Here is a 26006-nt window from a genome sequence, read left to right as displayed (position 1 = left end):
CCGGTACCACCCCCCCCGCCCCGCCCGGTACCACCCCCCCGCCCCGTCCGGTACCACCCCCCCCGCCCCGTCCGGTACCACCCCCCCCGCCCCGTCCCCGCCGGTACCCCCCCCGCCCCGTCCCGTCCCGTCCCCCCCCGCCCGGGTACCCGCCCCGCCCCGTATCCCCCCCCCCATCCTGTCCCCCCCGCCCGAGCTCAGTCACGCTGCCCGAGCTCGGATGAACCCTCCCCTGCTGATTACATGAACCCCCCTTGCCCCCGGGAGGATACGGACACTGACGGCATCAGCATCGGTGCTCAGTAGTCTCTTCACCTCTTTCTCTACATCCGGAGACTCAATGTACTGAGATAAGAAAAAACACAAACAAGACATTTATCATCCACAATGTTACTGCTGGCGAATTGAACCTTTTCTTTGTCAGGCTGGGCAAGGCATTCAACATGTAACCAGCGCAGTGCCTGACCTCGCATCAAACACTCCCAGGGCAGGTACAGCATGGGTTAGATACAGAGTAAAGCTCCCTCTACACTGTCCCATCAAACACTCCCAGGGCAGGTACAGCATGGGTTAGATACAGAGTAAAGCTCCCTCTACACTGTCCCATCAAACACTCCCAGGGCAGGTACAGCACGGGTTAGATACAGAGTAAAGCTCCCTCTACACTGTCCCATCAAACACTCCCAGGGCAGGTACAGCATGGGTTAGATACAGAGTAAAGCTCCCTCTACACTGTCCCATCAAACACTCCCAGGGCAGGTACAGCACGGGTTAGATACAGAGTAAAGCTCCCTCTACACTGTCCCATCAAACACTCCCAGATCAGGTACAGCACGGGTTAGATACAGAGGAAAGCTCCCTCTACACCGTCCCATCAAACACTCCCAGGGCAGGTACAGCTCGGATTAGATACAGAGTAAAGCTCCCTCTACACTGTCCCATCAAACACTCCCAGGGCAGGTACAGCACGGGTTCGATACAGAGGAAAGCTCCCTCTACACCGTCCCATCAAACACTCCCAGGGCAGGTGCAGCACGGGTTAGATGCACAGTACTGCAGGTTCTAGAGGCAGGTCCTGCTGTACACAGTAAGAACACAGAAACATAAGAAATAGGAGCAGGAGTAGGCCATACGGCCCTTCGAGCCTGCTCCACCATTCAATCAGATCATGGCTGATCTTCGACCTCAACTCCACTTTCCTGCCCTATCACCATATCCCTTGATGTCCAAATATCTATCGATCTCAGTCGTGAATATACTCAATGACTGAGCATCCACAGCCCTCTGGGGTAGAGAATTCCAAAGATTCACAACCCTCTGAGTGAAGAAATTCCTCCTCATCTCAGTCCTAAATGGCCGACCCCTTATCCTATGACTATGACCATCTATGTTCTGGACTCTCCAGCCAGGGGGAAAACAGCCTCTCAGAATCTTATATGTTTCAATGATACCACCTCTGATTCTTCTAAACTCCAGAGAGTATAGGCCCATATTACTCAATCTCTCCTCATAGGTCAACCCTCTCATCCCAGGAATCAATCTAGTGAACCTTCATTGCACCGCCTCTAAGGCAAGTATATCCTTCCTTCGATAAGGAGACCAAAACTGTACACAGTACTCCAGGTGTGGTCTCACCAAAGCCCTGGACAACTGTAGTAAGACTTCCTTACTCTTATACTCCATCCCCCTTGCAATAAAGGCCAACATGCCATTTGCCTTCCTAATTGCCTGCTGTACCTGCATGCTAACTTTTTTGTGTTTCTTGTACGAGGACACCCAAATCTCTCTGAACACCAACATTTAATAGTTTCTCACCATTTAAAAAATATATTCTTTTTCTATTCTTCCTACCAAATGGAATAACCTCACATTTCCCCAAATTATACTCCATCTGCCACCTTATTGCCCACTCACTTAACCTGTCTATATCCCTTTGCAGACTCTCTGTGTCCTCCTCACAGCTTGCTTTCCCACTTAGCTTTGTATCGTCAGCAAACTTGGATACATTACACTCGGTCCCTTCATCTAAGTCATTAATATAGATTGTAAATAGCTGAGGCCCAAGCACTGATCCTTGCTGCACCCCACTAGTTACAGCCTGCCAACCTGAGAATGACCTGTTTTCTGTCCATTAACCAATCCTCTATCCATGTTAGTATATTACCCCCAATCCCATGAGCCCTTATCTTGTATAACAAGCTTTTGTGTGGCACCTTATCGAATGCCTTTTGAAAATCCAAATATACGACATCCACTGGTTCCCCTTTATCTACCCTGCTAGTTACAGCCTCAAAAAATCCTAATAGATTTGACAAACACGATTTCCCTTTCATAAAACCATCTTGACTCTGCCTAATCACATTATGATTTTCTAAGTGCCCTGTTACCACTTCCTTAATAATGGATTCCAGCATTTTCCTGATGACTGACGTCAGGCTAACGGGCCTGTCGTTCCCTGTTTTCTCTCTCCCTCCTTTCTTGAATAGCGGGGTTACATTTTCTACCTTCCAATCCACTGGGATCATTCCAGAATCTAGGGAATTCTGAAAGATCAAAACCAATGCATCCACTATCTCTGCAGCCACCTCTTTTCGAACCCTAGGATGTAGGTCATCAGGTCCAGGGGATGTATTGGCTTTTAGTCCCATTAATTTCTCCAGTACTTTTTCTTTACTAATATTAATTACTTTAAATTCCTCACCCTCATTAGATCCTTAGTTCACCACTATTTCTGGTATGTTTTTTGTATCTTCTACTGTGAAAGTTACAAAATATTTGTTTAACGTCTCTGCCACTTCCTTATTCCCCATTATAATTTCTCCCGTCTCAGCCTCACGTTTACTTTCGCTACTCTCTTCCTTTTTAAATATTTGTAGAGGCTCATACAGTCCGTTTTTATATTTCTTGCTAGTTTATTCTCATTCTATTTTCTCCCTCTTCATTCATTTTTATCAACCTTTGCTGATTTCTAAAATTCTCCCAACTACTACAAGTTCTAGACACATTCACCTTTACACAGAACTGCAGGTTCTAGACGCAGGTCGATCTGTGTACAGAACTACAGGTCGTACACGCAGGTCGATCAGTGTACGGAACTACAGGTCGTACACGCAGGTCGATCTGTGTACGGAACTACAGGTCGTAGATGCAGGTCGATCTGTGTACGGAACTACAGGTCGTACACGCAGGTCGATCTGTGTACGGAACTACAGGTCGTACACGCAGGTCGATCTGTGTACGGAACTACAGGTCGTAGACGCAGGTCGATCTGTGTACGGAACTACAGGTCGTAGACGCAGGTCGATCTGTGTACGGAACTACAGGTCGTAGACGCAGGTCGATCTGTGTACGGAACTACAGGTCGTACACGCAGGTCGATCTGTGTACGGAACTACAGGTCGTAGACGCAGGTCGATCTGTGTACGGAACTACAGGTCGTAGACGCAGGTCGATCTGTGTACGGAACTACAGGTCGTAGACGCAGGTCGATCTGTGTACGGAACTACAGGTCGTGGACGCAGGTCGATCTGTGTACGGAACTACAGGTCGTAGACGCAGGTCGATCTGTGTACGGAACTACAGGTCGTAGACGCAGGTCGATCTGTGTACGGAACTACAGGTCGTGGACGCAGGTCGATCTGTGTACGGAACTACAGGTCGTGGACGCAGGTCGATCTGTGTACGGAACTACAGGTCGTACACGCAGGTCGATCTGTGTACGGAACTACAGGTCGTAGATGCAGGTCGATCTGTGTACGGAACTACAGGTCGTACACGCAGGTCGATCTGTGTACGGAACTACAGGTCGTACACGCAGGTCGATCTGTGTACGGAACTACAGGTCGTAGACGCAGGTCGATCTGTGTACGGAACTACAGGTCGTAGACGCAGGTCGATCTGTGTACGGAACTACAGGTCGTAGACGCAGGTCGATCTGTGTACGGAACTACAGGTCGTACACGCAGGTCGATCTGTGTACGGAACTACAGGTCGTAGACGCAGGTCGATCTGTGTACGGAACTACAGGTCGTAGACGCAGGTCGATCTGTGTACGGAACTACAGGTCGTAGACGCAGGTCGATCTGTGTACGGAACTACAGGTCGTAGACGCAGGTCGATCTGTGTACGGAACTACAGGTCGTAGACGCAGGTCGATCTGTGTACGGAACTACAGGTCGTAGACGCAGGTCGATCTGTGTACGGAACTACAGGTCGTAGACGCAGGTCGATCTGTGTACGGAACTACAGGTCGTAGACGCAGGTCGATCTGTGTACGGAACTACAGGTCGTGGACGCAGGTCGATCTGTGTACGGAACTACAGGTCGTGGACGCAGGTCGATCTGTGTACGGAACTACAGGTCGTAGACGCAGGTCGATCTGTGTACGGAACTACAGGTCGTGGACGCAGGTCGATCTGTGTACGGAACTACAGGTCGTAGACGCAGGTCGATCTGTGTACGGAACTACAGGTCGTGGACGCAGGTCGATCTGTGTACGGAACTACAGGTCGTGGACGCAGGTCGATCTGTGTACGGAACTACAGGTCGTAGACGCAGGTCGATCTGTGTACGGAACTACAGGTCGTGGACGCAGGTCGATCTGTGTACGGAACTACAGGTCGTAGACGCAGGTCGATCTGTGTACGGAACTACAGGTCGTACACGCAGGTCGATCTGTGTACGGAACTACAGGTCGTGGACGCAGGTCGATCTAAAGCTCTCACCTTCTTCTTTGCAGTTTTCCTGAACCGTCTTTTCCGGACATTTTTCAGAGGGCAAGTGACTGAAATTCAGGGATAAAAGCCAAGTTGTCAGCAATCATGGAACACAAACTGGACCATGTGAGCAAAAAGCATCAGCATCAACCCCTGTCTCTCTCTCTCACTTTGAGAATGGTGGTGAATTCGCTGCACATGATGCTGGCCATTTAAGTTTGAAATCCACTAAAATAATTGCTCTTTGCTACCCTGATCTCCATTTTGCTGCAGCCTTTATACATTTTGCTTACACAGCGCATCAGGATTGATAAAGGACAACAGGGAGAGAGTGGGGCAGTGGGATTAGTTTGGGATTGATACAGGGCAATGTGGGAGAGCAGGGCAGTGGGATTAGCTTTGGATTGATACAGGGCGATGGGGAGAGTGTGGGGCAGTAGGATTAGTTTGGGATTGATACAGGGCGATGGGGAGAGAGCGGGACAGTGGGATTAGTTTGGGATTGATACAGGGCGATGGGGAGAGAGCGGGACAGTGGGATTAGTTTGGGATTGATACAGGGCGATGGGGGAGAGAGCGGGGAGAGGGATTAGTCTGGGATTGATACTGGGCGATGGGGAGAGAGCGGGGAGAGGGATTAGTTTGGGATTGATACAGGGCTATGGGGAGAGCGCGGGGCAGAGAGATTAGTTTGGGATTGATACAGGGCTATGGGGAGGAGAGCGGGGCAGAGAGATTAGTTTGGGATTGATACAGGGCTATAGGGAGAGAGCGGGGCAGAGGGATTAGTTTGGGATTGATACAGGGCTATGGGGAGAGAGCGGGGCAGAGGGATTAGTTTGGAATTGGTACAGGGCTATAGGGAGAGAGCGGGGCAGAGGGATTAGTTTGGGATTGATACAGGCTATGGGGAGAGAGCAGGGCAGAGGGATTAGTTTGGAATTGATACAGGGCTATAGGGAGAGAGCGGGGCAGAGGGATTAGTTTGGAATTGATACAGGGATACAGGGCTACAGGGAGAGAGCGGGGGCGGTGGGGATTAGTTTGGGATTGATACAGGGCGATGGGGAGAGAGTGGGGCAGTGGATTAGTTTGGGATTGATACAGGGCGATGGGGAGAGAGCGGGGCAGTGGGATTAGTTTGGGATTGATACAGGGCTATAGGGAGAGAGCGGGGCAGAGGGATTAGTTTGGAATTGATACAGGGATACAGGGCTACAGGGAGAGAGCGGGGCGGTGGGATTAGTTTGGGATTGATACAGGGCGATGGGGAGAGGCCAGGGCAGTGGGATTAGTTTGGGATTGATACAGGGCGATGGGGAGAGAGCGGGGCAGTGGGATTAGTTTGGATTGATACAGGGCGATGGGGAGAGAGCGGGGCAGAGGGATTAGTTTTGGGATTGATACAGGGCGATGGGGAGAGAGCGGGGCAGAGGGATTAGTTTGGGATTGATACAGGGCGATGGGGAGAGGGCAGGGCAGTGGGATTAGTTTGGGATTGATACAGGGCTATAGGGAGAGAGCGGGGCAGAGGGATTAGTTTGGGATTGATACAGGGCTATGGGGAGAGAGCGGGGCAGAGGGATTAGTTTGGAATTGGTACAGGGCTATAGGGAGAGAGCGGGGCAAGAGGGATTAGTTTGGGATTGATACAGGGCTATGGGGAGAGAGCGGGGCAGAGGGATTAGTTTGGAATTGATACAGGGCGATGGGGAGAGAGTGGGGCAGTGGGATTAGTTTGGAATTGATACAGGGCTATGGGGAGAGAGCGGGGCAGAGGGATTAGTTTGGAATTGATACAGGGATACAGGGCTACAGGGAGAGCGCGGGGCGGTGGGATTAGTTTGGGATTGATACAGGGCGATGGGAGAGGGCAGGGCAGTGGATTAGTTTGGGATTGATACAGGGCGATGGGGAGAGAGCGGGGCAGTGGGATTAGTTTGGGATTGATATAGGGCGATGGGGAGAGAGCGGGGGCAGTGGGATTAGTTTGGGATTGATACAGGGCGATGGGGGAGAGAGTGGGGCAGTGGGATTAGTTTGGGATTGATACAGGGCGATGGGGAGAGAGCGGGCAGTGGGATTAGTTTGGGATTGATACAGGGCTATAGGAGAGAGCGGGGCAGAGGGATTAGTTTGGAATTGATACAGGGATACAGGGCTACAGGAGAGAGCGGGGCGGTGGGGATTAGTTTGGGATTGATACAGGGCGATGGGAGAGGGCAGGGCAGTGGGATTAGTTTGGGATTGATACAGGGCGATGGGGAGAGAGCGGGGCAGTGGGATTTGTTTGGGATTGATACAGGGCGATGGGGAGAGAGTGGGGCAGTGGGATTTGTTTGGGATGATACAGGGCGATGGGGAGAGGGCAGGGCAGTGGGATTAGTTTGGGATTGATACAGGGCGATGGGGAGAGAGCGGGGCAGTGGATTTGTTTGGATTGATACAGGGCGATGGGGAGAGGGCAGGGCAGTGGGATTAGTTTGGGATTGATACAGGGCGATGGGGAGAGAGCGGGGCAGTGGGATTTGTTTGGGATTGATACAGGGCGATGGGGAGAGGGCAGGGCAGTGGATTAGTTTGGGATTGATACAGGGCGATGGGGAGAGAGCGGGGCAGTGGGATTTGTTTGGGATTGATACAGGGCGATGGGAGAGAGCGGGGCAGTGGGATTTGTTTGGGATTGCTCTGGCAAAGTGCCAACACAGACACGATTGGGCCAAAAGGCTTCATTCTGTGCTGTAAGCCATTCTGGTTCTGTGCTCTCACCAAGTCTCAGGTCCAGCAGCTCACCACAGTGTTGCACAGTTCAAAATATTCTCCGCTGACACAGCCCACATTTAGGAGGACAGTCTAAAATTGTACTGCTGGGGCCTTTCCACAATTGGGGTGGAGACAGTTCAATAATTTCACTGCCTTGAAATGTTGTAACGAGGCCTGAAATGGATAGCCCAGGTAACAGATTTCAAATGGATCCCTGTATAAAGGGGCCTGATAAACCAATTCTTCATCCTGGCACAGGTGAAGATGGAAAATACAGTCTTCTCCCAAGCCTGCCATTACACATATTAAACTCCCAGTCCCAGAGGGGATAAAGTAACCCCCTCTCCTTTAATGGGAGGCATCTGGAATGCTGAAACCAGAAATTGGGGCACTTTTTCATTATTTTCACTCTCCCTATTTCTTTCCTGAAAGCCCAGGGTACATGCCAGGGTACAAGTCCCTCTCCACAGGTGCCCATGACTGGACAGTGGCAGGCTGTTCCACCGTGTGAGGCATCACAGCCAAGCCCAGTCACATCCTTCCCCCGCTGGATAGCGGTCAGGAGTGGGAACCCTGGCTGAATCTTCCCATTCCAAGGGCCAGAGATGTTGTGGCCCACGGTAATGCTCTCACTGACTTGCTGTCTGCGATACTTGTGAGACTCACTGCTGTGATTCCACAGGAATTTCTTCTCTTTGTCCTTGTCCTTCTTTTTATTTTTGGGATCAACCGGCACAGGCTCCTCCTGTGGAGGATATAGTTCCCCATCTGTGCTACACACCAGCATCTGGAGAGACAGAGGCAGAGCACAGACAATGCAGTCGCACTAAACTGAAGCACTTGTTCCAACAGACAGACATGCCTCATCCCCACCTCCCCCTCGCTCCTCCCACCTCCCCCTCGCTCCTCCCTCCTCGCTCACCTCCCCCATCCCCACCTCCCCCTCGCTCCTCCCACCTCCCCCTCGCTCCTCCCACCTCCCCCCTCGCTCCTCCCCCTCGCTCCTCCCACCTCCCCCTCGCTCCTCCCTCCTCCCCCCTCCCCACCTCCCCCTCGCTCCTCCCACCTCCCCCTCGCTCCTCCCACCTTGCTCACCTCCCCCTCGCTCCTCCCTCCTCGCTCACCTCCCCCCTCCCCACCTCCCCCTCGCTCCTCCCTCCTCCCCACCTCCCCCTCGCTCCTCCCACCTCCCTCTCGCTCCTCCCACCTCCCTCTCGCTCCTCCCTCCTCGCTCACCTCCCCCTCGCTCCTCCCTCCTCCCCCCTCCCCACCTCCCCCTCGCTCCTCCCACCTCCCCCTCGCTCCTCCCACCTTGCTCACCTCCCCCTCGCTCCTCCCTCCTCCCCCCTCCCCACCTCCCCCTCGCTCCTCCCACCTCCCCCTCGCTCCTCCCACCTTGCTCACCTCCCCCTCGCTCCTCCCTCCTCGCTCACCTCCCCCCTCCCCACCTCCCCCTCGCTCCTCCCTCCTCCCCACCTCCCCCTCGCTCCTCCCACCTCCCTCTCGCTCCTCCCACCTCCCTCTCGCTCCCTCCCTCCTCGCTCACCTCCCCCTCGCTCCTCCCTCCTCGCTCACCTCCCCCCTCCCCACCTCCCCCTCGCTCCCCCCACCTCCCCCTCGCTCCTCCCTCCTCCCCACCGCCTCGCTCTCCTCCCACCGCCCCGCTCCCCCTCCTCCCCGCTCCCCCCTCCTCCCCGCTCCCCCCTCCTCCCCGCTCCCCCCTCCTCCCCGCTCCACCCCCCCCGCCGCCCCGCTCCCCCCCGCCGCCCCGCTCCCCCCCGCCGCCCCGCTCCCCCCCCGCCGCCCCGCTCCCCCCCGCCGCCCCGCTCCCCCCCGCTCCCCCCCCCGCCGCCCCCCTCCTCCCCGCCGCCCCCCTCCTCCCCGCCGCCCCCCTCCTCCCCGCCGCCCCGCTCCCCCCCCGCCGCCCCGCTCCCCCCTCCTCCCCGCTCCCCCCTCCTCCCCGCCGCCCCGCTCCCCCCTCCTCCCCACCACATCCTCAATCACGGATCAACAAACATTGGAATAAACACATGGGCCTCGACCCCCACACCTGAGGCAAGTAAACAAACAATCTCTTTTCCTTCAGATGCAGAGGGACCCGTTGACTTGTTATTTTATTGTTGTAAATCGTGTAATCAACGAACCTGACACACATCAGCGGTCTTGTAGAAAGTCTTTTTATCGATGGTCTTGAGGGACTCAATCACACACGGCATGCTCGACTAGCCTGGAAGCCAAGGGCTGTTTGTCCACTCGCACAATACCATGCCGACCGTCCGCTGTAAGAACGCAAACAGAGACCCAGTCAGCTGATTGCGCTCAGCGTTTATGCTTTCTTGTCCTCTCCTGAAGGCAACGACTCTTGTTCAGGTTCCAATGGGCTCTGATAGTTCGACCAAGTGCGAGCCAAGTCCTATCGAGGCATTTAAGGCAATAAAGAGTGGATCCCAAACGACATTCAATATTTATTAGAAGAGGCAATGGTTTAGCCACAAGGTGCTGTTGAGGCAGAGACTGGAGCATCATTTAAAAGGGAATTGGAAAGGATTGGAAAAGGATTCATGGAAAGGAGCAGGTTAGATGTCGGTTCTCCTTTTCCCAGAGAATAGTGGACCCATGGAACAAGTTGCTGGTTCATGCAGTGGGTGCTGACTCTCTACAACCCTTCAAGGTGGAGCTGGACCAGTTCCTGGTTGGGGTGGAGATCACATCTTATAAAGGGTAGGTGGAGCACCAGGTAATATAAGCGTAGTAAATGTGGTCTCCTGGACTAGTTTTCAATTGCCTAAGGAGCTCGGAGAGGAATTTTCCATTATTTTGTCCCTAACTGGGTATTATTGGGTGTTTTTCCCTCTCCCAGGGGATTATATGGCCGCTGGTGGGCAGAGGAGGCAGGGGGAGGGGTCTATTCATGATGCTTCAGGCATCATGACTGTGTGGGGCAGGTTCAACAGACCAGCTGGTCTTTCCCTGCCTGCCATACTCGTATGAGCGCGTGGGATTTAGAGTCGCCAGCCCCAGTTGAAGAGCTAGCACTAGCGTGATGGGCTGAGCAGCCTCCACCCTGCTGAAGGTTCCATGTTCCTATGAAGCTCTGGAACACTGGGGGACAGATTCAAATCTGGCTGAGACAGTGAACGCATGATTAAGAGCTGGGCTGGGAATTTCACCGGGGGTGGGGGTCTCCCGATCGATCGCCGTAACTTTGGCGCAAAATCGGCAGAAACCCCGGTTACACATCTATCCAGGGTGATCAGGAAACCCCCCCCGCCACCGTGGAAGTTCCCGGTGCTGATTTTGTCACGGAGTGGGTGATCAAATAGTTAATCTGGGGAGAGGAGCGGAGGTGGTCAGAGAGTTTTAGAGCATAAGCAATCTATTCTTGGCAGACAGGGATACTAAAGGGTCTGCGAGGTTAAGTGGGGTCTTTAATCCGATGGATGGAGTACGGTGTGGAGCAGCCATTCAACACTGTCCCAGCTTCCATACTTGGTGCCAGGTTAGTCCGTCCGAACCAGGGGAGCTACAATTGGCAACGGGACAACGCAGCCTCAGCCAGAGTTTCTGTCCTGGATCGCAAACCAGCGACCCTGCTGGAATCTGCAACTGCTTGAACATCAGGTCACGCTCGGCCACGAAGCCCTCTGCAGTCGAATAGCCTACTGACAGTCACTGTCCAGGGCTCACACAGGAAGGGGAGGATGGAGGGGGAGGGGGAGTAGTAGCGCACAGCCGATATCCCAAGAAGGGAATGGCAGCACCGGAGTGGACCAAACTGGAGATTGACCTTACATGGCACATTCTGGTGGGAAGGGGAATTATGGCGAGTGATTCACTCAGAACTCCAGGCAGCCGCCTTGTATTGCGAACAAGTCCAGCCGAAGCACTTACGATGCAGCTCGATGGTTAGTCGGTCCTTGAGGTTGACGTTCCCGGACTGCACAGCTCTCCGCACAATGGCTGCATGTTCCTGGGGGGAAAGAACACTCACTGGAAAATCTACCCGGCATTACTCACTCCCTCCCTCACTCACTCACCCACCCAGACACACGACCCCTCCACACATCTCCCTATTCATCAAGTCCGTGTTTCATGCGATTCCCACAGTGTCTCAGTACTCCTGCAAGATTCACCATCTCACTCATAGGAACAGGAGGCCATTCAGCCCCTCGAGCCTGTTACATAGGAACAGGAGGAAGCCATTCAGCCCCTTGAGCCTGTTACATAGGAACAGGAGGAGGCCATTCAGCCCCTCGAATTTGTTATACAGGAACAGGAGGAGGCCATTCAGCCCCTCGAGCCTGTTACATAGGAACAGGAGGAGGCCATTCAGCCCCTCGAATTTGTTATACAGGAACAGGAGGGGGCCATTCAGCTCCTCGAGCCTGTTACATAGGAACAAGGAGGCCATTCAGCCATTCAAGCCTGTTACACAGGAATAGGAGGCGGCCATTCAGCCCCTCGAGTCTGCTCCGGCATTCTATCAGATCATGGCTGATCCGTACTTAAATCCATTTAGCCCCCCTGGGAGAAATGCCTGGGCTCCCACAGCAGTATGACTGAGGAGCTCACTGCGTGGGAATTACAGGCAGAGAAACTCTGGCATTTCTTGGTTGCTGCATTTAGTCCCAATCTCTCTCACACTGCCCATTCCTATATAACCACTAATCAATCGGTGTTGGGGTCACATTCCCCAGCTACAGATTATAGCTTTCTCTCCTCTGCTCGAACCTTCCCTGGGGACTGGCCCTTGACCTGGTGGGAAGATCTGTGAGCGACTCTGACCCTGAGAGCTCTACTGCTGGGGGTATAACTCCTTGTTGGGTCACCCAAGCCAGACAGGTCGAAAGGTAGGAGTCAGACTAAAGGCAGTGCACTGGTATTCTTGCTGCAAAGCTCTGCAACTGACTCCCTGCTGACCTGTTTCCTCAGTCACTGGTGGGAAGGTGTGCCAAAGTTTGCAGATACGATCTGGTGTCTGCTGATTTCCCTGATCTGCCTTTTAGTATCTTGTGACACCTCAACCTTGGGATTGCCCCTTGCCCAGTTGGGAACTCCTCTGACCCTGAGAGCTGTACCACCCAGAGTATAACTCCTGGTCTGGCCAGCTATGCCAAGCAGGTCAAAAGGTAGGAGTCAGACTAAAGGCCGTGCATCACCCTCCCTGTGGAGGCTGAGTGTCAAACAAAAAGGGGAGAGGGATAAACCCGGCAATTACAGGCCAGCCAGCCTAACATCGGTGGTGGGAAAACTTTTATTAACAATAATCCGAGACAAAATAAATTGGCACTTGGAAACGTATGGGCTAATAAATGAAAGTCAGCACGGATTTGTTAAAGGAAAATTGTGTTTGACTAACTTGATTGAGTTCTTTGATGAAGTAACGGAGAGGGTTGATGAGGGTAGTGCGGTTGATGTTGTATATGTGGACTTTCAAAAGGCATTTAATAAAGTACCACATAATAGGCTTGTTAACAAAATTAAAGCCCATGGGATTAAAGGGAAAGTGGCAGCGTGGGTACAAAATTGGCTAAGGGACAGAAAGCAGAGAGTAGTGGTGAACGGTTGTTTTTCAGACTGGAGGGAAGTATACAGTGGTGTTCCCCAGGGGTTAGTGTTAGGACCACTGCTCTTTTTGATATATATTAATGACCTGGACTTGGTAGACAGGGTAAATTTCAAAGTTTGCAGATGACACGAAACTTGGAAATGTAGTAAACAATGTGGAAGATAGTAACAGACTTCAGGAGGACAGAGACAGACTGGTGAAATGGGCAGACACATGGCAGATTAAATTTAATGCAGAGAAGTGTGAAGTGATGCATTTTGGTAGGAAGAATGAGGAGAGGCAATATAAACTAAATGGGACAATTTTGAAGGGGATGCAGGAACAGAGAGACCTGGGGGTGGACATACACAAATCTTTGAAGTTGGCAGGACAAGTTGAGAAGACTGTAAAAAAGCATATGGGGCCATGGGCTTTATTAATAGAGGCATAGAGTACAAAAACAAGGAAGTTATGCTAAACCTTTATAAAACACTGGTTAGACCTCAGCTGGAGTATTGTGTCCAATTCTGGGCACCGCACTTTAGGATGTCAAGGCCTTAGAGAGGGTGCAGAGGAGATTTACTAGAATGGTATCAAGGATGAGGGACTTCAGTTCTGTGGAGAGACTGGAGAAGCTGGGATTGTTCTCCTTAGAACAGAAAAGGTTAAGAGGAGATTTGATAGAGGTGTTCAAAATCATGAAGGGTTTTGATAGAGTAAATAGAGAGAAACTGTTTCTAGTGGCAGAAGGTTCAGTAACCAGAGGACACAGATTTAAGGTGATTGGCAAAAGAGTCAGAGCCGACATGAGAAAACATTTTTATGCAGTGAGTTGTGATGATCTGGAATTCACTGCCTGAAAGGGCGGTGGAAGCAGATTCAATAATAATTTTCAAAAGGGAATTGGATAAGTATTTGAATGGAAAAAATTTAAAGGGCTATGGGGAAAGGGCAGGGGAGTGGGACTGATTGATAGGCCTTTCAAAGAGCATGCACAGGCACAATGGGCCGAATGGCCTTATCTTGTGCTGTACCTACTATGATAAAGGCCGTGCACTGCCCTCCTGGTAGGGGCTATGAGTCAGACTAAAGGCCGTGCACTGCCCTCCTGGTAGGGGCTATGAGTCAGACTAAAGGTCGTGCACTGCCCTCCTGGTAGGGGCTATGAGTCAGACTAAAGGCCGTGCACTGCCCTCCTGCCGATGGAAAGGGTTCGAGAGTCAGACGGGTGACCTGTCCACGGAAAAATGATTTTAGTTACGTAAGCAACCCAGCGACAGGACGAATCTGTTACAGACTGGCCAATATAAATATAATCTGCTGGATGTCAGGGGAGACAATACTCTGATCGGAGTCAAATATCTCACTTTGGACAGACAGCGGTGGAAGAAATGGGTTGTCTCGTGTCACTGCACACAGGGCACTCCAATTAACTAATACACCTGAAGGCGCTCCCTTGTATTGGGGTTGAACAACTTGCCCTGGTGAACTTTCTTCATGTGTGACCCAGATGGTGACATGGCAGGCTATTCAACCAGGTCAGAGCATTGCTGCCGAGTCTGATCTGACGTGAGCACAATCACGTTCCAGCAGGGGTCACTGGTTAAGCGATCAGGAGCGGGAACCCTGGTTGAGAAGCAGGAACCCTCCTACTGGAAAGCTGCTGTAGTTAGTTAATTGGTGAGCTAGATTAAACTGGTTCATGAAACAGTAGCAGAGCAGGGCTGACTCATCGGAGTCACTAACAGTAGAAATACAGGGGCCTGTTAGTGCAACCGGCACGGAGTACAGCGGGCACAGAGCGAGAAACTTGCGAGTTTGGTAAGTGTGGGAGTTCGGTGAAGTGGGGGCAGGAGGCACTGCTTTGCCTTGCTTTTCATAACTGTTGCCGCAGAGCGGCGGAGGACCTGAGCAGCAGCAGACCGAGGCAGAGAACGGGGATAAAAGCAGCAGCAGACCGTAGGGTACGGTAGCATAGTGGTTATGTTACTGGGCTAGTAATCCAGAGGCCTGAACTAAAATCCAGAGTCATGAGTTCAAATCCCGCCACGGCAGCTGGCGAATTTAAATTCAATTAATTAATTAAAATTCAATTAATTAAATAAAAATCTGGAATTAAAATACCAGTATCAGTAACGATGGCCATGAAACTACTGGATTGTCGTAAAAAAACCCATCTGGTTCACTAATATCCTTTAGGGAAGGAAACCTGCCGTCCTTACCCGGTCTGGCCTATATGTGACTCCAGACCCACAGCAATCAGGAGGGAGTGGCCCTGGGAGTCCTCAACATTGACTCTGGACCCCACGAAATCTCATGGCATCAGGTCAAACATGGGCAAGGAAACCTCCTGCTGATTACCACCTACCGTCCTCCCTCAGCTGATGAATCAGTCCTCCTCCATGTTGAGCACCACTTGGAGGAAGCACTGAGGGTAGCAAGGGCACAAAATGTACTCTGGGTGGGGGACTTCAATGTCCATCACCAAGAGTGGCTCGGTAGCACCACTGCTGGCCGAGTCCTGAAGGACATAACTGCTAGACTGGGCCTGCGGCAGGTGGTGAGCGAACCAACACGAGGAAAAAACTTACTTGACCTCGTCCTCACCAATCCACCTGTCGCAGATGCATCTGTCCATGACAGTATTGGTAGGAGTGACCACCGCACAGTCCTCGTGGAGATGAAGTCCCGTCTTTGCACTGAGGACACCATCCAACGTGTTGTGTGGCACTACCACCGTGCTAAATGGGATAGATTCAGAACAGATCTAGCAGCTCAAAACAGGGCATCCATGAGGCGCTGTGGGCCATCAGCAGCAGCAGAATTGTATTCCAGCACAATCTGTAACCTCATGGCCCGGCATATTCCTCACTCTACCATTACCAACAAGCCAGGGGATCAACCCTGGTTCAATGAGGAGTGTAGAAGAGCATGCCAGGAGCAGCACCAGGCGTACCTAAAAATTAGGTGCCAACCTGGTGAAGCTACAACTCAGGACTACATGCATGCTAAACAGCGGAAGCAACATGCTATAGACAGAGCTAAGCGATTCCACAACCAACGGATCAGATCAAAGCTCTGCAGTCCTGCCACATCCAGTCGTGAATGGTGGTGGACAATTAAACAACTAACGGGAGGAGGAGGCTCTGCAAACATCCCCATTCTCAATGATGGCGGAGTCCAGCACATGAGTGCAAAAGACAAGGCTGAAGCGTTTGCAACCATCTTCAGCCAGAAGTGCCGATTGATGATCCATCTCAGCCTCCTCCCGATATCCCCACCATCACGGAAGCCAGTCTTCGGCCAATTCGATTCACTCCACGTGATATCAAGAAACTGCTGAGTGCACTGGATACAGCAAAGGCTATGGACCCCGACAACATCCCAGCTGTAGTGCTGAAGACTTGTGCTCCAGAACTAGCTGCGCCTCTAGCCAAGCTGTTCCAGTACAGCTACAACACTGGCATCTACCCGACAATGTGGAAAATTGCCCAGGTATGTCATGTCCACAAAAAGCAGGACAAATCCAATCCGGCCAATTACCGCCCCATCAGTCTACTCTCAATCATCAGCAAAGTGATGGAAGGTGTCATCGACAGTGCTATCAAGCGGCACTTACTCACCAATACCCTGCTCACCGATGCTCAGTTTGGGTTCCGCCAGGACCACTCGGCTCCAGACCTCATTACAGCCTTGGTCCAAACATGGACAAAAGAGCTGAATTCCAGAGGTGAGGTGAGAGTGACTGCCCTTGACATCAAGGCAGCATTTGACCGAGTGTGGCACCAAGGAGCCCTAGTAAAATTGAAGTCAATGGGAATCAGGGGGAAAACTCTCCAGTGGCTGGAGTCATACCTAGTACAAAGGAAGATGGTAGTGGTTGTTGGAGGCCAATCATCTCAGCCCCAGGACATTGCTGCAGGAGTTCCTCAGGGCAGTGTCCTAGGCCCAACCATCTTCAGCTGCTTCATCAATGACCTTCCCTCCATCATAAGGTCAGAAATGGGAATGTTCGCTGATGACTGCACAGTGTTCAGTTCCATTCGTAACCCCTCAGATAATGAAGCAGTCCGAGCCCGCATGCAGCAAGACCTGGACAACATCCAGGCTTGGGCTCATAAGTGGCAAGTAAGATTCGCGCCAGTTAAGTGCCAGGCAATGACCATCTCCAACAAGAGAGAGTCTAACCACCTCCCCTTGACATTCAACGGCATTACCATCGCCGAATCCCCCACCATCAACATCCTGGGGGTCACCATTGACCAGAAACTTAACTGGACCAGCCATATAAATACTGTGGCTACGAGAGCAGGTCAGAGGCTGGGTATTCTGCAGCGAGTGACTCACCTCCTGACTCCCCAAAGCCTTTCCACCATCTACAAGGCACAAGTCAGGAGTGTGATGGAATACTCTCCACTTGCCTGGATGAGTGCAGCTCCAACAACACTCAAGAAGCTCAACACCATCCAAGATAAAGCAGCCCGCTTGATTGGCACCCCATCCACCACCCTAAACATTCACTCCCTTCACCACCGGTGCACTGTGGCTGCAGTGTGCACCATCCACAGGATGCACTGCAGCATCTCGCCAAGACTTCTTCGACAGCACCTCCCAAACCCGCGACCTCTACCACCTAGAAGGACAAGAGCAGCAGGCGCATGGGAACAACACCACCTGCACGTTCCCCTCCAAGTCACACACCATCCCGACTTGGAAATATATCGCCGTTCCTTCATTGTCGCTGGGTCAAAATCCTGGAACTCCCTTCCTAACAGCACTGTGGGAGAACCGTCACCACACGGACTGCAGCGGTTCAAGAAGGCGGCTCACCACCACCTTCTCGAGGGCAATTAGGAATGGGCAATAAATGCCGGCCTCGCCAGCGACGCCCACATCCCATGAACGAATAAAAAAAAAACAAGAGAAAACTGCAGTGTGACGTTAGAGGTGAGGCAGGTAAGTGATTGGTAGTGACTGTGGGCTGAGCTTTTAAGTTAACATGTAGCATATAACTAAATTTTAAAAACTAAACTTAATTTAATTGAACGAGGTAAATAATTTGATTAACACCAAATTAATTAATTAAATAAATAAAATAATGGGAGAACAGGAGATGTGATGCTGCTGCAATATGTGGGAGCTTGTGGACATTTTTGTCCAGGGCAACTACATCTGCGGTAAGTGTCTGCGGCTCGAGGAACTTCGGCTCCGAGTTGAGGAGCTGGAGTCTGAGCTGCAGACATTGTGAGGCATCAGGGAGGGAGAAAGCTACCTGGACCTTTTGCTCCAGGAGGCAGCCACACCCCTTAGATTAAATACTTTAGAATTGACACGTGGTCAGGGACAGGAGGGTGTGACTGTGAGTGAGGCAGGTACAGGGATCCAGGAGGTAGCATTGCAGGAGCCTCAGCCTCTGCACTTGTCCAATAGATCTGAGGTTCTTGCAACCCTTGTGAACAAGTGCGGGGACTGCGGGGAGGACGAGCAAACTGACCACGGCACCATGGTACAGGAAGCCGTTCAAGTGGGGGGAGTAAAAAGAAATGTGGTTGTAGTAGGCGACAGTATAGTTAGGGGGATAGGCACTGCTCTCTGCAGCCAGGAGCGTGAGTCCCGAAGGCTGTGTTGCCTACCTGGTGCCAGGGTTAAGGACATCTCCTCCGGGCTGGAGAAGAACTTGGAGTGGGAGGGGGGAGGATCCAGTCGTCATGACCCACATAGTCCTACCTATGTCGTTGGTACCTAAGAAAAAGGTTCAGCTGAGAGTTTGAGCAGCTAGGGACTAAATTAAAAAGCAGAACCACAAAGGTAATAATCTCTGGATTATTACCTGAGCCACGAGCAAATTGGCACAGGGTAAATAAGATCAGGGAGATGAATGCGTGGCTCAAAGAGTGGTGTGGGAGAAGTGGGTTTCGATTCATGGGGCACTGGCACCAGTACTGGGGAAAGAGGGAGCTGTTCCATTGGGATGGACTGCACCTGAACCATGCTGGGACCAGAGTTCTAGCGAATCGAATAACTAGGGAGGTAGAAAGGGCTTTAAACTAAATAAGAAGGAGAGGGTCCCGGTGGAGAGAAATCTAGAATGCTAAAGAGAAAAGACAAGGAAGCAGTGCAGGAAAGTGACTGGGGTGAGGATAACCAGATTGTGTCAGGAATGGACAGAGCGTACAAACAAAAGACAACAAATAGGGTCCGGGTAAGAAAAAATGGCAATAAAACAAATAGGGCCGTAGTACAAAAAAATGTTAAGATGTCTAAAAATATTAAAAAGACAAATCTAAAGGCACTGTATCTGAATGCACGAAGCATTCGTAATAAGGGAGACGAATTAACAGCACAAATAGATGTAAACGGATATGATATAATTGCGATTACGGAGACATGGCTGCAGGGTGACCAAGGCTGGGAGCTGAATATCCAAGGGTATTCGATATTTAGGAAGGACAGGCAAAAAGGAAAAGGAGGTGGGGTGGCATTGTTAGTAAAGAATGAAATCCGAGCAATAGTGAGAAAGGATATTGGCTCAGAAAATCAAGATGTAGAATCAGTCTGGGTGGAGTTAAGAAGCACCAAGGGGCAGAAAAGACTGATGGGAGTTGTCTATAGGACTCCAAACAGTAGCGGTAATGTAGGGGATGGCATCAAACAGGAAATTAGAGATGCATGTCACAAGGGTACTACAGTAATCATGGGTGACTTTAATCTGCATATAGACTGGCCAAACCAAATTAGATACTGTGGAGGATGAATTCCTGGAATGTATACAAGATGGTTTTTTACACCAGTACGTTGAGAAGCCAACAGGTAACAGGCTATCCTAGATTGGGTATTGTGCAATGAGAAGGGGTTAATTAATAATCTTGTTGTGCGGGGTCCTTTAGGGAAGAGTGACCATAACATGATAGAATTCTTCATTAAGATGGAAAGTGAAGTAGTCCAATCCGAAACTAGGGTCCTAAATCTAAACAAAGGAAACTACGAAGGTATGAGGAGTGAGTTGGCTATGATAGATTGGGAAGCTTCATTAAAAGGCATGACGGTGGATAGGCAACGGCTAACATTTAAGGAACGAATGCATGAATTGCAACAATTATACATTCCTTTTTGGTGCAAAAATACAAAAGGAAAAGTGGCCCAACCATGGCTAACAAAAGAAATTAGGGATAGTATTAGATCCAAAGAGGAGTCATATAAAGTTGTCAGAAAAAGTAGCAAGCCTGAGGATTGGGAGCAGTTTAGAATTCAGCAAAAAAGGACCAAGAGATTGATTAAGAGGGGAAAAATACAGGATGAGAGTAAACTTGCAAGGAAGATAAAAGTGGACTGTAAAAGTTTCTACAAGTATGCGAAAAGAAAAAGATTAGTGAAGACAAATGTAGGTCCCTTACAGTCAGAAACGGGAGAATTTATAATGGGGAACAGGGAAATGGCAGAGCAATTAAACAAATACTTTGGTTCTGTCTTCACGGAAGAGGACACAAATAACTTCCCAGAAATGCTAGGGAACAAAGAGACTAGTGAGAAGGAGGAATTAAAGGAAATTAGTATTAGTAAAAAAATAGTGCTGGAGAAATTAATGGGACTGAAAGCCGATAAATCCCCAGGGCCTGATAATCTTCATCCCAGAGTACTAAAAGAGGTAGCCATGGAAATAGTGGATGCATTAGTTGTCATCTTCCAAAATTCTATAGATTATGGAACAGTTCCTGCAGATTGGAGGGTGGCAAATGTAAACCCACCATTTAAAAAAGGAGGGAGAGAGAAAACAGGGAACTACAGACCGGTTAGACTAACATCAGTCATAGGGAAAATACTAGAGTCTATTATAAAGGATGTGATAACAGGACACTTAGAAAATATCAACGGGATTAGACAAAGTCAACATGGATTTATGAAAGGGAAATCATGTTTGACAAACCTACTGGAGTTTTTTGAGGATGTAACTGGTGGAATAGATAAGGGGGAACCAGTGGATGTGGTTATTAGGATTTTCAGAAGGCCTTTGATAAAGTCCCACATAAGAGGTTAGTGTGCAAAATTAAAGCACATGGGATTGGAGGTAATATACTGGCATGGATTGAAAATTTGTTCACAGACAAGAAACAGAGAGTAGGAATAAATGGGTCTTTTTCGGGGTGACAGGCAGTGACTAGTGGGGTACCACAGGGATCAGTGCTTGGGCCCCAGCTATTCACAATATATATCAATGATTTGGATGAGGGAACCAAATGTAATATTTCCAAGTTTGCTCGAAGGGCCGAATGGCCTACTCCTGCTCCTAATTTCTATGTCCTAGCTTAAGGACGTGCGGAGGCCAATTAGTTTCATAGAATCTTACAGTAGCAGGCCATTTGGCCCGTCGTGCCTGTGCCAGCTCTTTGAAAAGGCTATCCAATTAGTCCCACACCCCGGCTTTTTCCCCATAATCCAAAGAGACCTGGGGGTATATGTGCACAAATCTTTGAAGGTGGCAGGACAGGTTGAGAAAATGGTTAAAAAAGCATACGGGATCCTGAGCTTTATAAGAGTGCAAAAGCAAGGAGGTTATGATGAACCTTTATAAAACACTGGTTCAGCTGGAGTATTGTGTCCAGTTCTGGGCATCGCACTTTAGGAAGGAAGTGAAGGCCTTAGAGAGGGTGTAGAGGAGATTTACTAGAATGGTACCGGGGATGAGGGACTTCAGTTACGTGGATAGACTGGAGAAGCTGGGGTTGTTCTCCTTACAGCAGAGAAGATTGAGAGGAGATTTGATAGAAGTGTTCATAGAGTCATAGAGAGTCATAGAGTTATACAGTACGGATAGAGGCCCTTCGGCCCATCGTGTCCGCGCCGGCCATCAGCCCTGTCTACTCTAATCCCATATTCCAGCATTTGGTCCGTAGCCTTGTATGCTATGGCATTTCAAGTGCTCATCCAAATGCTTCTTGAATGTTGTGAGGGTTCCTGCCTCCACAACCCTTTCAGGCAGTGAGTTCCAGACTCCAACCACCCTCTGGGTGAAAAAGTTCTTTCTCAAATCCCCTCTAAACCTCCCGCCTTTTACCTTGAATCTATGTCCCCTTGTTATAGTACCCTCAACGAAGGGAAAAAGCTCCTTAGAATCCATCCTATCTGTGCCCCTCATAATTTTGTACACCTCAATCATGTCCCCCCTCAGCCTCCTCTGCTCCAAGGAAAACAAACCCAATCTTCCCAGTCTCTCTTCATAGCTGAAGCGCTCCAGCCCTGGTAACATCCTGGTGAATCTCCTCTGCACCCTCTCCAAAGCGATCACATCCTTCCTGTAGTGTGGCGACCAGAACTGCACACAGTACTCCAGCTGTGGCCTAACCAGTGTTTTATACAGCTCCATCATAACCTCCTTGCTCTTATATTCTATGCCTCGGCTAATAAAGGCAAGTATCCCATATGCCTTCTTTACCACCTTATCTACCTGTTCCGCCGCCTTCAGGGATCTGTGAACTTGCACACCAAGATCCCTCTGACCCTCTGTCTTGCCCAGGGTCCTCCCATTCATTGTGTATTCCCTTGCCTTGTTAGTCCCTCCAAAGTGCATCACCTCGCACTTTTCCGGGTTAAATTCCATTTGCCACTGTTCCGCCCATCTGACCAACCCATCTATATCGTCCTGCAGACTGAGGCTATCCTCCTCGCTATTTACCACCCTACCAATCTTTGTATCATCAGCGAACTTACTGATCATACCTTTTACATTCATATCCAAGTCAAAATCATTAAGGGTTTAAATAAAGTAAATAAAGAGAAACTAGTCCCATTGGCAGAAGGGTCGAGAACCAGAGGACACAGAATTGAGATGATTCGCAAATGAACCAAAGGCGAGATGAGGAAATTTTTTTTTTTTTTTAACACAGTGTTTGGTTAGGATCTGGAATGCACTGCCCGAGGGGGTGGTGGAGGCAGATTCAATCGTGGCTTTCAAAAAGAAATTGGATAAATACTTGAAGGGAAAAAATTTGCAGGGCTACGGGGAAAGAGCAGGGAATGGGACTAACTGGATTGTTCTTATAAAGAGCTGGCAGGGCTCGATGGGTCGAATGGCCTCCTTCTGTGCTGCAACCATTCTATGATTCTTTTCTAACAAGAACAGCAATGGTCCTAATACCGACCCCTGGAGGATCCCACTGCGTACTTCTCTCCAGGATGTGGAGATGCCGGTGATGGACTGGGGTGGACAAATGTAAGGAATCTTACACCAGGTTATAGTCCAACAGTTTTATTTTAAAATAAAATTGTTGGTGGTGTTGTAAGATTCCTTATACTTCTCTCCAGTCAGAAAAGCATCCGTTCACCATTACTCTCTGCCTCCTATCCCTTAGCCCAGCGTTTCCCAAACTGTGAGGCACAAAGAGGTTGGAAAAATAAAATATTTTCAGGAAAAATGATATTGAGGTGTGTCCCAAAGTGAACACTTTTGGCGTGCTCCCTACACGTGTAGCGGTTTGGGACACTGCCTTAGATTGCAATAATCCACTCACGTGACAGGGGAAGTCTCACCAAATGGCAATGACGTCGCTCTGACAAATGACCAATGGGATGTACATATGGGAGGCAGAGTGCAGAGTGGCAGGACACGTCGATAAGGCTGTTAAAAAAGCATATGGGATCTTGGGCTTTATAAATAGAGGCACAGAGTAAAAAAGCAAGGAAATTATGCTAAACCTTCATAAGACAGTGGTTAGGCCTCAGCTAGAGTATTGTGTTCAGTTCTGGACACCACACTTTAGGAAGGATATCAAGGCCTTAGAGAGGGTGCAGAGGAGATTTACTAGAATGATACCAGGGATGAGGGACTTCAGTTATGCAGAGAGACTGGAGAAGCTGGGGTTGTTCTCCTTAGAACAGAGAAGGTTAAGGGGAGATTTAACAGGGGTGTTCAAAATCATTAACTGTTTTGATCGAATAAATAAGGAGAAACTGTTTCCAGTGGCAGAAGGGTCGGTAACTAGAGGAAAAATTTGCAGGGTTATGGGGAAAGAGCAGTGGAGTGGGACTAATTGCATATCGCTAATGAAGAGTCGGCACAGGCACGATGGGCCCAATGGCCTCCTTCTGTGCTGTTCGATTCTACAATTCCAGCATTTTCTGTTTTTGTTTCAGATTTTCAGCGCCCACAGTAATTCTTTTGCTTTCTGTTCAGACCAATAAAAGCTTATTTGAAATCTAAACTTTCAACCCAACCCCCCACACGTGAAGAGAATTAGAAACTCTTACCGATGGCAGCCTCAGGATGTACTGGCTCTCTAACTCATGAGGGGCGTCCTCCTTGCTCTTCGAGCCCTGCTTCTGTCCTTTCGCTGAAACAAGAAATACAAATGGAGCTAGTTTGGTCTTGCAGCCCTTGTGCACCAATAAAGGTTCACATTTATAAACAATCTGTCGTGACCTCAGGACGTCCCAAAGCGCATTACAGCCAATTAAGTCCTTCTGAAGTGTAGTCACCTTTGTAATGTAGGAAACGCAGCAGCCAATTTGCACACAGCAAGATCCCACAAACAGCAACGAGATAAATGGCCAGATCATCTGTTTTAGTGATGTTGGTTAAGGGATAAATATTGGCCAGGGTAGAACTCCCCTGTTGCTCTTCGAATATTGCCGTGGATTTCTGCAAGAACTCACTGGGAGGGAGTGTGACCTGTAGTGCTGCTTCTGAAGATCACGCTGCATTCTCAGAAGGAAATTGTGACCCAGGGCATTAATGCTCAGCCTTTAGCAAATGTTATTTCAGCAGGACTTCCTCTCCGCTAATGAATGAAATACACCAACAAAATTAAGGGCGGCCGGCTTTACGGGACAAGGGGGAGGGGGCGATTGGGGGCAAAGAGAGGGACAATCGGTGGGGTGATCGGAGAGGGAGACATCGGAGCAGGTTGCAAAGGTAGGTTCATTTAGTGTTTTAACTTCCTTCTATGGTTTTTTTATTTAGTTTCTTTTTCCCTGATCCGGCCCTTCACCAAGCAGGAATCAGAAGCGATGGGAAAGCCGCCCAGGTAAGTTAAAAATCATCATAATCCCTTACTCTGTCCCAGGTGAAGTGCCTTAAGCATCTCAATGAGGTACATTTGGCTCTTCAACTGTCATCCCGCCGGCCGGCTTTAATTACCGGCGGGACTTCCGTTTTCGCGTTGCCCGCGCGCACACAAGGGGGTCCCTGGGAAACTCGGAAGTCGGAGGGATGGAGCCAGCTACTGAACCCGAATGGGTTTTGCATGATTTTCTGAGGCTCCCCCGCCCTCAAAATCGCCCCCTAAAATTGAGCCCCATGTGGCTAGGCAGTGAGATCTACAGACACTATGTGGCTAGGCAGCAGGACCCACAGACACCACACGTCTAGACAGCAGGACCCACAGACACCATGTTCCCCTTCCAGCACCATATACGTGCAGGTCTTTTTGTTGAGACTGATTTACAGCTACTCACGTGGGAGCAGAAGGAACACAGCTGAAGGGTCATAACCGGGAAATGGCCAACTGGTCCATCAAACCTGTCCCACACCAACGATGGCTGGGGCATCGTGACGAGACACTTCACTAAATAAATTTAAATCAGAAATAGACAGTTTCCTAGAAGTAAAGGGAATTAGGGGTTACGGGGAGCGGGCAGGAAATTGGACATGAATTTAGATTTGAGGTTAGGATCAGATCAGCCATGATCTTATTGAATGGCGGAGCAGGCTCGAGGGGCCGATTGGCCTACTCCTGCTCCTATTTCTTATGTTCTTATGTTCCCACAAGATTCGATCTAGTGGAGTATCCTAGTGTGAGGTATCTTGTCGAAGGCTTTCCGAAAGTCCAAGGAAACAATGTATACCCGATTACCCCATCCACTAACCTAGTGAATTCATCAAAAAACTCAAGCAACTTTGTAAGTCACAACCTTCTCTTCCGGAAGCTGTGTTGAGTATCTCTAATGGACGCTTCTCCTTCCCAATGATCACAAAGAGCATTCTCTTA

The 26006-nt window shown here is 50.0% G+C and overlaps 1 protein-coding gene across 1 annotated transcript; it reads right to left on the bottom strand.

The window, feature by feature from the left end:
- Window positions 1–201: 201 nt before the first annotated feature.
- On the bottom strand, window positions 202–25999 carry taf7 (TAF7 RNA polymerase II, TATA box binding protein (TBP)-associated factor). Its single transcript, XM_067976818.1, is given in 8 exon segments — window positions 202–345; window positions 4725–4783; window positions 8145–8265; window positions 9623–9694; window positions 9696–9757; window positions 11370–11448; window positions 24268–24350; window positions 25885–25999. Coding segments are annotated over 8 exon segments (735 nt in total).
- Between the last annotated feature and the right edge of the window lie 7 nt (window positions 26000–26006).

The sequence above is a fragment of the Heptranchias perlo genome, assembly GCF_035084215.1.
Source record: "Heptranchias perlo isolate sHepPer1 chromosome 15 unlocalized genomic scaffold, sHepPer1.hap1 SUPER_15_unloc_1, whole genome shotgun sequence".
Taxonomy (NCBI): Eukaryota; Metazoa; Chordata; class Chondrichthyes; order Hexanchiformes; family Hexanchidae; genus Heptranchias; species Heptranchias perlo.
The sequence above is the reverse complement of the archived record's forward strand: the minus strand, read 5'-3'. Positions and strand labels throughout refer to the sequence as shown.